At 40.2% G+C, this 15,597-nt stretch overlaps 1 protein-coding gene and 1 pseudogene across 2 annotated transcripts; one reads left to right on the top strand and one right to left on the bottom strand.

Moving 5' to 3' along the window:
• Positions 1-15,538, top strand: hsf1 (heat shock transcription factor 1). Of its 2 annotated transcripts, XR_010911973.1 has the most exons (16): positions 1-408; positions 2,071-2,179; positions 2,672-2,808; positions 3,932-4,056; positions 4,188-4,263; positions 6,422-6,483; positions 6,897-6,972; positions 8,284-8,402; positions 8,489-8,649; positions 9,009-9,147; positions 9,454-9,525; positions 9,911-10,016; positions 10,113-10,166; positions 12,665-12,763; positions 13,018-13,069; positions 13,665-13,752. XR_010911973.1 is itself a non-coding variant. In XM_067489233.1 (15 exons), the coding sequence occupies exons 1-15, from the start codon at positions 286-288 to the stop codon at positions 13,841-13,843; spliced, it is 1,590 nt and encodes a 529-aa protein (XP_067345334.1). In that variant the 5' UTR covers positions 1-285; the 3' UTR covers positions 13,844-15,538. The 2 variants fall into 2 exon arrangements, 1 of the variants encoding a protein (XP_067345334.1); XM_067489233.1 differs by lacking the exon at positions 12,665-12,763 and having other exon boundaries at positions 13,665-15,538.
• LOC137130323 (transcription initiation factor TFIID subunit 7-like) lies at positions 11,604-12,454 on the bottom strand (annotated as a pseudogene).
• Positions 15,539-15,597: the final 59 nt, after the last annotated feature.

The raw sequence follows: 15,597 nt of genomic DNA, 5'->3' as shown, positions 1-15,597 counted from the left end.
GACAGCCAGCTAGCTACGCAGTAGGCTGTTGCTCTGGTGGATTTGTTGTGGTTTTGCTCCGCAAACTTTGAGCAGAAATAAACTTTATCAAACTGTCTATCGACCGATAGAGTTCAGCATAAGAACCGAGTGCTGTTTGATCCAGAATAGACTACAGTTCGGCTCCTTGTCGCGGTTTATTCTTTAGTTTGTTGATCTTCTTCAGCGGGCGTTGCTAGCCGTTAGCATTGTTAGTCCCGATTAGCAGCAGTGTGATAATCTGGTGCGTTTGATTTTGTACCTTTCATGGAGTATCCCGGCGGAGGAGGAGGGGCGGTGCTAAGCGGAGGGAACGTCCCAGCCTTCCTCACCAAACTGTGGACACTAGTGGAGGATCCGGACACAGACCCACTCATCTGCTGGAGCCCGGTACTCGCTTGTCTGCATTTAGCCCAGTCGAGACACTTGATGCTAACTGTAACCTTTAGAAATGTTACCTTCTGAACTGACATGCTAACTGCTAATGCGATAAACAAACTGATACTACAGAACCTTAATTTGACTAGAATTAACCAATAATTCTCAGTGTCTGTTATTGAGACAATAATATTTTGGGGGGTTGAGGCTAGAGATAAGTATTTAGTCTTTACAATTAAAATTAGTCATTTACAGACGCTTTTATCCTAAGCGAGGTACAATTAAGCAGCAGACACTAGGAACAACTCAGGGGTTCAGCTTCTTGCCCAGGGACAGTTCAGCTTGTAGCTAGACCGACCGAGAGGAATCACTGACCCTGGGGAACTAGTTTAAATTAAAACAAACAAAAGTTTTCATTTACCTGAACTGTGGTTAATTTAATAACACAGCAGAGTGAATTTAAGCATTTTTTTAGTTAGAGACGGTGGATAGTTATCACCGTACAGTTCACAGTCCAGTCCAGTTCTGAACGTGTTACCAGAACGGTTCGGGTCAGTATTTTCTAACAATATTTAACATTTTCTCAGGTTGTCAGACTTCTAAAATTGTCTCATCTTTTTTTAAAAATGTATGTCAGCAGTTAAGAATTGTTTACTCTGCAGAGTTTTATTTTAAAATCACAAAACTCAATCATGTTTAACCTCTTTTAGAAGTAAGGTAACCTTAAACACCAAACAGCTAATTTTTTTGCTCTTTATTCTAATACTAAAATGAAAAATAAAATGAGCTGTTATCCAAATTTGATGTCTTTATTTGTGGAGTAAGAATTAAAATATGTTTGTTGACAATTTCTTTCTTGCTGTGCTTTTATTTAGTTAGCTTTTGTTGTGACCTGGAAGTTAAAACCATTTGTGTATTCGTACATGTATGTGTAGTTTTGATTTCTGTGTGACCAGTTTTATGCTGAGCTCAGCAGAACTCTTAACACAAGAGGATGTATTTAGTAGAGCAGCTAGAATAATAATACAAAGGCTTGATTTTAGTAGGTGAACAGGTTCCTTGCAGTTCCATGTGTATTTTAACTGTTTGGTTCTACCACAACATAGAATTAAGGTGTCTGTGGAGGAGATGCAGAATTCCTCTTAGAAAAAACCCACTCTAATGCAGCATGAATATTACCTCCAAATTCATTTATTTTGCTGTCTGTATTATAACCTGAAGATTTGTCTGAGACCAATGTGTTTTGTCTAACTCAGCTGATAAGCAGAGTGGTTGTGTAGATGATGTACAGATGTTTGCAGTGAGTAGCATATTCCAAATGATATATTCTGGGTTACAACAAAAATAAATGCATGAGAAAATTTACTCAATTATACTTTAATTTTGAAAAAAAAAAAGGCTAAGTTCTTATAACAAAAATAGGAAATCAGTAGTTTTTATAAGCTGCAGCTAGAGATGCAGTCACTGTCATTGACACATTTTTGTGTAGCTTCAAAAATTAGATCTTGATTTTGAGAATCACTACTTGAATTAGAGGAGGTTAATTAGGAAACCTTGTTCAGTCTGAAAGACTGTAGTTCCAGATAATTTTCTTCGGCAGTCCTTTGAGCCACAGATCGCAGTTTGGTTTAAAATTCAGCGTATTAATGTCCTGTTTTTTTGTGTCCTGGTCAGAATGGAACCAGCTTCCATGTTTTTGATCAGGGTCGGTTCTCCAAAGAGGTTCTGCCAAAGTTCTTCAAACACAACAACATGGCAAGCTTCATCCGGCAGCTCAACATGTGTGAGTACCAAAAACTGATATCAGGTCAGATCAGCAGGAGTGGAAGAGTTATTTAAAAAACTGTTTTTTCATCTAATATTGGGAGTGGGGCTACTGTTTCGCTTTACCTTTAAGGATTAACTCCCGACACATGAAGTGTGAGATTAAAGCATGGGTTCTCAATTCTACTTTTTAAGGACCCCTGCCCTGCTTGTTTTCCAACTATTCTTGTCCTACCTGCTGGTATATACCTGGATCAAGGCTGTTCAGCCAGTCAGAAGCTGAAGGATTTCATTAGAGGAGGGCAGAGTGAGAGAATAAAAAGTGAATTAGAAACTTCAAGCTTCCTTTTCATTCAACACACCTCACCCAGGTAATTACAAAAGGTGTAAAAGAAGCAGGGTAGGATTTCCTGAAGACTGAAATTGAGAACCCTGATCTAAGGTGTACCAGTTCATGTTAAATCTACTGTTTTATAAACGATATTCTCTTTGTGAATTGTATTCTGTACAGATGGATTCCGGAAGGTGGTCCACATTGAGCAGGGTGGTTTGGTGAAACCAGAACGAGATGACACAGAGTTCCAGCATCCATTCTTCATCAGAGGGCAAGAACACCTGCTGGAGAACATTAAACGCAAAGTCACCAATGTATGTCCATGTAACAAACATGTAAACAATTCTGTAATAGTGGTGGGGAAAAAAACAAAAAATAGTGTCAGTATTTTTGTTTGCAAAGATTATTCTTATGCTGCCATCTGATATCAATATTTACTTTAGTAATTAATTGCTATTAATTGAAAGCAAACTCGTTAAGTGTCTTGCTTATGTAAGCTTCACTTAACCTGGGTTTCTTGTACAGGTTCCTAAATGACTGGTAACAGTCAGATGAACAGAAAGTTGTTAGCAGTGAAGACAAAACCTTGAAACCACTTTTGTGGAATTTGAACTGGAGAGTATTATAGATAGATGGACGGATAGATAGATAGATTGCTAGATGGATAGATAGATAGACAGACAGATAGATGGATAGATTTCTGTGGCGCAGGAAGATAGAGCAGTTGTGTACCCACACACTCATACCCATGTGTGTGTGTGTGATTGTGAGTGTGAATGGGTGAATAAGAAGCAGTGTAAAGCACTTTGAGTGCCAATAGAAAAGTGCTATATAAGTGCAGACCATTTACCATAGATAGATAGATAGATAGATAGATAGAGAGATACATTACTGATTTCGAGGGAAATATAAGAGGTGGTTCAACTGTTCTAATTCCATGCTATATAAAATTATTGAGGGGCCAGGACATGCATTCCAGTATGACTCTGTCACCCACGTTGACATTTATAATAAACACATAGTTGAATTATCTCCTTTCAAACTGTTTCAACTTAATCCTTTCACATCTTTTGCCATGAATCTTCCTTTTTACTATGTGTGAGTATGATGAGAGCCACTAGAAACGGGAGTCAAATATTTTGAATGGGAAGACTACTTGGCCAATAAGCTAGTTCTGATTCAGATTAACTTGCTCAGCTTTATTCTGGTTTGATTGAGAAAACAAAAACAAAACACATCTGCACTGCAGCCTCAACCTAAAAATGTATTTATATAGGATTCAAACCCTGGAACCACTTTTCCTCAGTATCATGAACGTATTGCAGGTTACAAATTACACCCCATTTGTACACATATGAATATACTTATAAACTTTGGGCTGCCGTGTCTGTTACTGGTCTCCATAGTAATGTTGTCTCTGTGCTGTGATTGGTCCAGGTGTCCTCCGTGCGTCAGGAAGAGGTGAAGATCTCAGCAGACGAAGTCCACAAGATCCTGAACGATGTCCAGATGATGAAGGGAAAACAGGAGACCATTGACTCAAGGATTATTGCCATGAAACAGTAAGACCAAACCCAGTCCCCCTGTAGTCCAGACTCAGCGAGATTCTTGACCCTGCACATTTCTCCTGTAGACCAGCTGGCAGCATTAGGGATACACCACATCCACATCACTAACCATGTGTCTTTTTCAGTGAGAATGAGGCTCTGTGGAGGGAGATGGCAAGTCTGAGACAGAGACACGCTCAGCAGCAGAAAGTCGTCAACAAGGTACAAACATGACCTACGTGACCTACGCAGTCTGGTTTCTAGTGTTACAGTAGAAACACAATGGAAACATGTTAGAGACACAGACTAATGAGAGCATAATATAACCAGTTTCCACAACGGACTTGGCCACTGCCTTGATGATGACAACAGTAAATATAAAGAACCAGTTCCATTTTTACTTGCCTACAACACCACCTTCACCATCCTTTACAGATGCTCATGCATCTTCTTTTCTATTCAATTTTCAATTCAACTTTATTTATGTAGCGCCAATTCACAACAAAGTCATCTCAGGGCACTTTACGGAATAAAGTCAAGATTATAAAGAGAACCCAACAATTCCCCCTGGAGCAAGCCATAGGCAACAGTGGAGAGGAAAAACTCCCTTTAACAGAAGAAACCTCCAGCAGAACCAGGCTCAGGGTGGACGGCCATCTGCCTCGAACGGTTGGTGTGAGTGGAAAGGGGAGAGAGAAAAGAACAGAGCAAGAAAAAGCAACAACAAAACATCGGGCAGATTGGTAGGACCAGTAGCTGCACGCTGGAAGACACACAGCTTCAAAGCCGGAGGACACCTGCAGAAAGGGACAGAGAGACGGGGACAGAGAAGGACAAAGACAACTACGGGAGAGAACACACAGAGTTAATGACATACAGTGGTGACAATTGCAGGGTGAGAGAAGAAGAGAGATGGTCAAGAGGAGGAAAGGAGCTCAGTGCATCGGGGGGTGGGTCCCCCAGCAGTCTAAGCCTATGGCAGCATAACTATAACTAACTATATGTTTTATTAAAGAGGAAGGTTTTAAGCCTAGACTTAAAAGTAGAGAGGGTGTCTGCTTCCCGAATCTGAACTGGGAGCTGGTTCCACAAGACAGGAGCTTGATAGCTAAAGGGTCTACCTCCCATTCTACCTTTGGAAATTCTGGGAACCACAAGTAGGCCTCCATTCTGAGAGCGAAGTGGTCTACTGGGATGATATGGTGCTATGAGGTCTTCTATATATGATGGAGCCTGACCATTCAGAGCTTTATATGTAAGAAGCAGGGTGTTAAATTCTATTCTAAATTTAATGGGAAGCCAATGGAGAGAAGCTAGTGAAGGTGAAATATGATCTCTCTTGCTAGTTCCAGTCAGCACTCTTGCTGCAGCATTTTGGATTAATTGCAGGCTCTTTAGGGAGTTACTGGGGAATCCTGAAAGTAGGGAATTACAGTAGTCGAACCTAGAGGTAACAAATGCATGGACCAGTTTTTCGGCATCACTTTGAGACAGGATGCTCCTTATTTTGGCAATGTTCTGTAGGTGGAAGAAGGCTGTTCTAGAGATTTGTTTTATATGTGAGTTAAATGACAAATCCTGATCAAAAATAACTCCCAAGGTTCCTTGCAGTAGTACTGGAGGCCAGACTTATGCCATCTAGAGTAACAATATGGTTGGACATCATATCTCTGAAATTTTTGGGCCCAAATACTATGACTTCAGTTTTGTCTGAGTTTAAAAGTAAAAAATTGTGGGACATCCAGGCCTTTATGTCTTGTAGGCATGCTTGAAGCTTTATTAACTGATTATTTTCATCTGGTTCCATAGATAAATATAGCTGGGTATCATCAGCATAACACTTATATTCACATTTTGACTTCGTTGATCTTGGTCTTATCTGTCTAGAGAAAGTTATTCAAGAACACTACAAACTTGTTACATTTATTTGGAAAACTAATCTGGTCTTCCCATTATTGAGACTAACCAAATGTTTTTAACGTTGTGATAAACTCTCTTCTCTTGATTGTTGAAATTGACACAACATACTGACCTTTCTTGATGCTATTTTTGATCATTCCAACTGTTTTAAAGGGGTTTTCACTTTCCCAGGGAAATAATATTCTGTCATTCATTGTAGTTCTTACACAGTTCATCCAATATTGTAAACCAATTTTTTAATTGCTGACATTTAAGCATTTCTTTATTGTTTCTTTTCATATCCACTGTGGTGGCATACAGTGGTAAAACGATGAAAACTGTGGTTCTGTCCAAATATATACGAACCTGACTGTATTTAAATCTAAGTTTGTCAGCAGGTGGTCATGTATCAGCCAATATGTATCAGTTAGCATGATAGCTTAGCATGCACCTGAACTAACTATAACCTGTCTCTCTGCAGCTTATCCAGTTTCTGGTGTCGCTCATCCAAACCAACAGGATTCTTGGAGTCAAGAGGAAGATGCAAGTTTACATACTGCATACAGTACTGCACACAAAATCACAAAGTTCACTGCCAATATTAATACATACTGCATTCGGTGCTGTAGACAGTACTGCACAGTTTATTGATCCTAATACAATGTATAGCAGATAGTGATGTTCAAAGCTCTGCACTATTTACGGCTAATTGTACTTCATATTTCACTAAATATTTTAGATAATACAGTTTAAATGTGACACACTGTACTGCACAGTGTAAAATGTCCTCCACTAAGCACCTCTGGTTAAACCAGAAGAAATTAAACTTTTTTTGTAGCTGTAGTTTCTAGCTGTAAGTGGTGGGGGGTGCTTAACATTTTAAAAAGCAACAGATTTTCAGAAGCAGGCTATTATTATGTGATATTGCAGCTGATGCAGTTTTGTTTTATCTGCAGTCCTCTGATGCTGGACTCCAGCTCGGCCCACTCTGTCCCTAAATATAGCCGACCCTTCTCGTTGGAGCACAAGCAGGTAACAGACTCACTTGTATTAGGTTCTAGCTGCAGTGAGAGAGGACAAAACAGTCAGAGTGAGCTGACAATCAAAAACTAACTGAACTCTTAATCCGTGATGGAGAAATAGATAATTTGACCTCACTTTGTGTTAGTTTCATTTTCAGCCAGTCTTAGGCTTGACTTAGTTTTAAACAGAAGGCATCGCCCTATTAATGGGCTCCCTTTCGATCAGCCTTTGCCTGAGAAGGCTCTGTTCTCCAGAAGAAATCGGCTTGAGTAGGTTTTCCTACTCCTCTACCCTCATTTTGGAAACCAGCTCTCGCAGTTACATGAAAAATCAGCTTTCCAAGACTGCACCGATTGTAACCATGTTACTTAAGTGCATGTAAAGGCACTGATGGCATCTCGACACACAGACTCAGACTACACAGACTAACACCCCATTATATTAAGTGAATGAGTTGTTGTTTCACACATTTAACACACAGCAGGGGACTGGTTGAGTGAGATGCGTTCTGACATAGGGGGAAACTCTGCTTGCAGTAGGTTCTAACATGATAACAAAAATATGCTGCAGAAAACAGTGTTTACAATACATTGAAGCTCTGAGTAAAAAATGGTTGTGTCCACCACCTCAGATATTTGTTTCAACAAGGGCATTTGTTTGCTTTAAATCCTCCCAAAAATTCAGAATACAGCAGCATGCTTTATCCACCCACAGGTTCACGCACAATACCCGGACTTTGTATTAGGAGTCTCGCAGACTAGACACTGGTACTGGCCATTGTTTTCCTGTCAGTGCTCTTTTAATTTGAACCCATCGCTTTCTAAAGTTTCTTTCTTGTTCCCCCCTAAAAGACAATAATCAACTTCAAATGTTTATGATGACTGAGATGTCACGGCTATGGTGATTTACAATGAAGTGTGCTACAGAGCTATAAATGATTATCTAATGCTGCTGTAGGACTTGCACCACAACCAGTGAACCTGCTCTGCTTTGTCTGTTTTAATGATTCTGTAGTAGAATGACGTGTGTGTTTAGGACATTCTAACTGTAAATGTAAACAGTTAAAAAATTAACTGTTTACATTTAAAAAGTTCTGAATTCTTTTTGCATGTTTATTATTGTGCTTGATAATTATCATTTGCTCAGTTTTATTCTTTTTACTTTTATTGTTCTTTTTACATTTAGCAAGCTAACACAGAAACATATTTTTCCATGCTTTTGCAGAAACAGAAACAGGAATAATTCTAAGGTGGCTCACAAATTTTCCAGCATCACTATATGTGGTTCCTGCCTCTCTAACCTATCTCCTCCTCTCCTCAGGCTTCGGCCAGTCTGTTCTCAGCTGACACGCCCGTCACCTCTGGACCAATCATCTCTGATATCACAGATGTGGCCTCACCCGACACTGAAGTCATAGCTAGTGATTGGATGGACGCAGCGTGAGAACCAGTCAGCTGTCACTTATGGTTCCTCTACTCAGCAGCTGGTTGGTTAGTAGCCACTAATGTTTTTTTTTAACCTGCAGAGAGAGTCAGTCAACTAACGTCAAAGAGGAGCCATCCAGTCCTGAGGAAGAGGTGGGTGGAGCTACACCTGTGGACACGCCCTTCTCCCCTACCACTTTCATCAACTCCATCCTGCAGGATGAGACACAGCCTGCATCCAACATGCCCACCCCCAGCACAGGTAAACACTTCAGCACAGTTCAACACCTCCACTACCACCTCCACTATGAGGGCAACTGTGGCGCAGGAAGGTAGAGCGGTTGTCCACCAATCTTACAGTTGTTGGTTCAATCCCCAGCTCCTCCAGTCACATGTCGAAGTGTCCTTGAGCAAGACACTGAACCCCAACTTAGTTGCTCCCGGTGAGTGTTGGCCAGCTGCATAGCAGCTCCCCCACCGGTGTGTGTGATTGTGAGTGTGAATGGGTGAATAAGAAGCAGCTTTGAGTAGAAAAGCGCTATATAAGTGCAGACCATTTACCATTTACTACCAACCACGCACCTGGTTTAGATCTTACCTCTCATTCTCTCTCCTCTTTAGCCATTCCCATTGTAGTGATGAGCCCAGCCTCTTCTGGGCCTCCCCAACAATCTCCAACCAACCAATCACCTACATCTGTTCACACCACCAGCCCCACCACAACTCAGCCAAAATGTCAGACCATTGCCTGTATTGACAGGTAAGTCTCCTATACCTGTTTCAGTCAAGTAGAAAACTGCTCTTTACTGCTCTTCCTGAGCCAATGGCTGCCCAATACATGTCCCCATAACTGTACGGTATCTTTCTCTAAACCTGCTCCACCTGTTCTAACACCTGTCCCACCTGTGCTTACCAATTTCTGTCATTGTGTTGAGGCTTTTACACTTCACCCCTTCAGTATTGTATTTAGCATTTAAATGTTGTCTTTCTGTATTGCTATCATTGTTGTGGTTTCTTAAGGGTTTCATTGAACAGTGTGCCAATATAATCCGTGTGTTTCCTTCAGACCCCGTGCTCTTCCCCCTGCAGGAGGAGTCTCACCTGATGTTTGGAGCTTCCTGTCAACACAATCTGACAAGTAAATCACTGAAATCTATTATTAACAGAATATAAATGTTTCACATATAACTTGTGATGTTTTGTATTTTCCTTCTTGTCACGGTGCAAAATTAAAGCAACCCTGAAAGTATTCTGCTAACATGTAAATGGGAAAAGTGTCCAGGAGCTGAACAACACATGGATGCATCCACCACTGAAAAAAGTCCCCCATGAGTATTACTGAGCAGTTTTTAAAATCTCAGTTTACTGACATGCTTGTCTAGTTTAAAACTGTGCAGTAGTAACCAATTACAGGAAGTCAGAAACATTTGGTTTGTTGCCAAGAAGGAGAATACAGAAAATCACTAAACTGATGAATTAATATCTTATCATGTTTGTCTATCTCTCTCCTGCTCGTTTGTCAGGTCTGAACTGTCTGATCACATCGACAGTATTGACAACAGTCTAGAAAATTTGCAGAACATGTTAAACACACAAACCTTTACTTTTGACACATCGCCGCTCATCGAGGTCAGTCTTACAGTTAAAGTCAGCATGCTAGCAATATGTGATCCAGTGTGAATTATGCAGTATTATATATATGCATTATTATTTCTGTGTGTTTAGTTTTTAAGTTCTTCCTGTCAGTCTGGAGACTTTGACCTTGACAGTTTGGACACTGTAAGTTCATGCTCTTACCATACATCTTCTTAATTTTCTGCACTGCACTTTCTAAGCCACTTTTAGAATAAAAGCACTACTTTTATAAATATATAAAAGCATATAAAGGAGTGATAGGTACAGATTAGAGTTGTGCAATATAACGATAAATATTGTGCAGTGAATGTCTGTTGTTTTGTATTATGATCTATTGTTTAGTTGTTACATTGCCAGTCACCCTTTTTAGGCAGTGCAAGCCTTTCTTCCACATGGTGTGAATGCAGCAGGGTAGCAACACAAACATACACAGAAGAGACTGAGAGTATCACACAGTGTAGTAATTCAGAACAGGAGCAGTATAAGCGTATAAACAATATAAGTGATACTATGGCATGAAGTGGCATGGCAATAAGCAAGATATGCAAAGAATAAACACAAATAGTTTGTGTTTTGCAATATTTAACCCTTTACTTACTGAGAAAGTACCTTTTGGTCAAGTATATAATTCAAATTGTAAGAAATTTCATTGAGTTAACAGAAAATGCTCCTTTGTGATATATATCTTTAACGGGATATAAAATTAACTATCGGGGTATTTGTGTCTGTGTGTGTGTGTGTGTGTGTGTGTGTGTATTTGGGCATATTGCACATCCCTGGTACAGATACAGATAAATGATAATAAGGCACAACAGGTGCAATAGCTTACAGGTGGGAGTGATAAGGTACTGTTGGGAATGATTAGGTTCATAGGTGAGTGATATAAAAAATCAGTTTGATTCAAGTTGACAAAGAAAACAAACAATATTCATTCTCTTAAAGTAAACCCTGTAATGTGTGAAAATGATAATCAGAAAAGTATGTCTTAGTAAGTCAGCTAATAAAAACTTCCTGCTCCCTGGATAAAGGCTCTCCTGAGGAGGAACCTCATGATGTGTATGTGTGTGTGGATGTGGCTAAAGATGACAAGAGGCTGCCCCCTGGTGGTCACTTGTCAATTCAATTCAATTCAACTTTATTTATATAGCGCCAATTCACAACAAAGTCATCTCAGGGCACTTTACAGAATAAAGTCAAGATTATAAAGATGTATAGAGAGAACCCAACAATTCCCCCTGGAGAAAGCCATAGGCAACAGTGTAGAGGAAAAACTCCCTTTAACGGAAGAAACCTCCAGCAGAACCAGGCTCAGGGTGGACGGCCATCTGCCTCGACCGGTTGGGGTGAGTGGAAAGGGGAGAGAGAAAAGAACAGAGCAAGAAAAAGCAACAACAAAACATCGGGCAGATTGGTAGGACCAGTAGCTGCACGCTGGAAGACACACAGCTTTAAAGCCGGGGACACCTGCAGAAAGGGACAGAGAGGGGGACAGAGAAGGACAAAGACAACTACGGGAGAGAACACACAGAGTTAATGACATACAGTGGTGACAGTTGCGGGGTGAGAGGATAGGAGTGATGGTCAAGAGGAGGAAAGGAGCTCAGTGCCTCGGGATGGGTCCCCCAGCAGTCTAAGCCTATGGCAGCATAACTATAACTAACTATATGCTTTATTAAATAGGAAGGTTTTAAGCCTAGACTTAAAAGTAGAGAGGGTGTCTGCTTCCCGAATCTGAACTGGGAGCTGGTCCCAGCTGGTCCCAGCTCCTCCTGCTGAATAATCTAATCCAACAGGGCTTGGAAACGTTTTTTTTAAGGACCTGGTTTTCCACTTTCATGATGAGCTTCTCTGGCTGCTTATATGGGCACGGGTGTCCTGAAGCTTAGCCTTAATGTTGATTTGCACTTGATACTCCATAACTATGTGTTTGTTTCTGTCACTTTCATTATGCCGAGAATCAGACTCATTGAGTTTGTCTTAGAGCTGTCAGACCAGATCATCCTGTTCGTCCACCTCATCCTCACTGGAGCTGCTGATGTCACTAAAGATCTCCCACACTTCATCATGCTGTGCAGAGGATCCATGAACCATCTTGTGTCCAGAGGTGCCTGGTGAGGAGTCCAGGTTGGCCAGAGAGCCATGCTGGTCTGCTTCTTTGGACTCATCTTCTGCTACTACCCATGGAACGCTGACAGCATCAGCATCTGTGCTCAGCAATCTCTTCACCTCTTTTTCACTCGGGATTCAATATACTTCTTTTTTGCAGTCTTCCTAAATCTTCTCTTCCGTGTTCTCTTTAGAGGGCAAGTGATGCCATGGTTCCAAATGAATTTCTTGTCCTTGTCTTTGTCTTTCTTCTTGGTCTTAGGGTCGGCGCCAGTTTGCTCCTATAAAGGAGGATAGAGGTCTCCATCTAGTATACATACCAGCATCTTCCTTTTTCTTGGAGCCAACCTTTAAAACTTTCAGTTTAGACGTCATCTTTTTTTCAGTGGGAGGCAATGGTCATAAAGTACGATGCAGATTAAAATTCGGCACAGCTCAGCCAAATGACATAAACACAGCCACTACAAAGACAACACAGAGCGTGGCGTGGACTCATGCAATGTTCAGGTTATCCTCTGATTTTATTTGCCTCTAAGGCACCTGCGACTGTGGTGAAGGAAGGTAGACCAGTCGTCCTCCGGTCATATGTCAAGTGTCCTTGTGCAAGATATTGAACCCCAACTTAGTTGCTCCCGGTGAGTGTTGGCCAGCTGCATAGCAGCCCCCCCATCAGTGTGTGAGTGTGTGTGATTGTGAGTGCAAATGGTTGAATAAGAAGCAGTGTAAAGCACTTTGAGTGCCAATGGGTAGAAAAGCACTGTATAAATGCAGACCACTTATCAAGTGCAGAATATTAATAGAGGTGGGTTTAATTAGATACATATTTGAATAAAAAGGTATCTGAGTTGATAAATGAGTTACACCTGTCTCATTGTGATGTCAATTTCAGCTACTGTCTGAAGACCCTCCTAAAGGAGGGGATGAAAGCAGCAACAACACAGGTAAGGAACACAGTCCTGAAATGAACTTGTTTTGTCCTGCTGAATTTGAGCCAGTTAAACCCGAATAGCTCTGACTTACAGACTCGTTTAATGCTCACAGTGTACAGTCAGTGACAGAGGGTGTGACCACCTCCTGCTGATTTGCTCTATGTATGTAAATAACTATATGTAACATAAATATAACAGAATTGTCGGCATAATGCGTAACACATGAATAAATAAAAATTTAAGTAACTGCTAGCTGTTTAAAAATGAGCTGACACATTTGTCTCTCTGGCTTCACTGTAGTTTGTAGTTTGGCTTACTTTTAGTGGCTGAAAATTAGAATCTCCTGGTGATGAACGTTGATTCCAATTGGTTTAGTTTAGTTTATTTCCCACTAACATAGTTTTCATGGGAAATTCAATGGAAACTCAACATGTCAGCTGTATGTAGCAACAGACAGGTAAATGATGTTGAGTGCTGCTCTCTTAGCGCAGAAACGTATTATCAGGTTTCTAGACCCATGCAAAAATGCACCTGCCTCTCTGTTCCGTCAAGTTTTATCATTTTCTAGACCCATGCAAAAATGCACCTGTCTCTCTGTTTGGTCCAGGGAAACAACTGGTGCAGTACACACCTGTCTTGACAGAACCAATCAACATGGAGCCAGGGGGGGCTGACCTGCCCTCACTCCTGGAGCTGGAGGCTGAGCGTTTTTTCAACTCTGACCCACCCACTGATGACCTGGGCTCTGACCTGTTAAGCCACATCCACACAGAATCTGGCCTCTGATTTCATAATTGATGTGATGATGTAACCAGAAACCCTAACAACAACAGAACAGTCTGATCAATAGGTTCATCAATAGATCAGAGGTCATGTTTATTTCTGTTAATTACCTGTTTATTTACCTGTACCCTTTTCTTCTACTCTTTTATTTTAGCTTTTGGTTTGTTTGATGCTGTAAAAATTCAAAGAACCAGAGTCACAACTGGACAGGTGAGGCAGGATCACATGAGCCAGGTGTTCTCTCTCTGTTCTGCATGTTAACATCAGAGTTTATGGTTGTCTCTGTTTTCATGAGTAAATATAAGGATAATGAAGAATATTTTTGGAAAAGTTTATCAAAAATTAGTCATATAATGTTATCCCGGCCCCAGCCCTTGTTTCCAAAGAGATAACACCCAACAGGCTGCATGAGTGACAATAGACATGAGTGTTTTTAGCTTCTGAATGATTTTAATTCCTTTTTGGATCTTTGCAGGTCATAGTTGTTACTCCTGCAGTCAGGGTTCTTTTTCTACTGCTGGTAAAGGTTTGTCGTGTTCTGTTTTTCAGCTGTTTTAGCTTTAAAAAGCAGCACTGTTCTGTTATGTCTCATCTTGTGCGACATCAGGGTCAAGCCAGATGTCGAACAGAGATTAGTGAATATTATGAAGCTATAATTGTAGCCCAGCACTAAACAAACTCAGTTCCCAAGATGAACACTTCATGATGAATACTTCAACTGAATAATTTTCATATCCTGTTGCCCTTGTTCAGTAAGTATTGGTAACAGCTTTGATTTTTATACGTCACCAATTTTTCAATTAATAAACATCCATGTCTGGAGTCAAAGATTCAAAAGCGGTTCATGAGTTTTTCATGAGCTTCCAGACCCAAATTTTATCCCTGTCATCAGATCCACTTAAATTAGGCTGCAGCAGGTTTGTCACTTAAAATCAACTGCAGGTCATCGGGAGTTATATTCAATTTACTCTGCAGTGCCTAACAAAGACTAAATAAACCAACAGATCAGACTGCAACAGGACTGTTGCCGTTTTCTACACGGTGTGTTGAAGTCTGTATCAGCTGTAACAATAAAATGATTTGTTTAAACCAGAGAAGCAAACTCAGACTCAACTGATACTACACAACAGTACAACGTTTTTCAGGATGTGCTGCACAGGTTTTCTGACAGAAAATTAAAACTAAATTGTCCAGTGACTAATAGCAGCGACATGCACTTGAATCAGTATCAGCCATTAACTGGCATGAGTTCCAACAGGTTCTGTGTTCAGTAGGTTGCTTTTTTTTTTTGTACATTACTGGGTCACCACTGTTAAAAAACTAAGATATTTATTAGTAAGTGATTAGCAGATGTAACCTGTTGAACATTACCACGTTTCATTGTCTTAGTTTTAAATATAAGAACCAAACATTTTCACAAATATCTCTGTGAGTTTAGTTATTTAATAATAAACTGACTCTTGACCTCCTGACGTTTTTTGCCACTAAATCTGTTTAGTAAACAGCAAGCAGCCTTTCAGTAGAAAATGGCAATAATGTCAATAATATATTTCCATTTGATCAATATTTTTTATTTAAAGGAATAAAAAAAGCTCAAATTACTTGTTTACTGTGAGAATAATTTTAAATGGTGGTATGATAAATTTTGAAAACGTTCAGAATATTCTCCAAACTTTAATAAAAAGTTTTAAAACTCAATTTTGTGGAAACATTTATTGTAAAATGTCCAACATGATATAATGAACTAATGAACTTAT

The sequence above is a fragment of the Channa argus genome, chromosome 1, assembly GCF_033026475.1.
Source record: "Channa argus isolate prfri chromosome 1, Channa argus male v1.0, whole genome shotgun sequence".
Lineage (NCBI taxonomy): Eukaryota > Metazoa > Chordata > Actinopteri > Anabantiformes > Channidae > Channa > Channa argus.
Note: the sequence above shows the minus strand (reverse complement) of the source record. Positions and strands in the feature narration are given on the sequence as shown.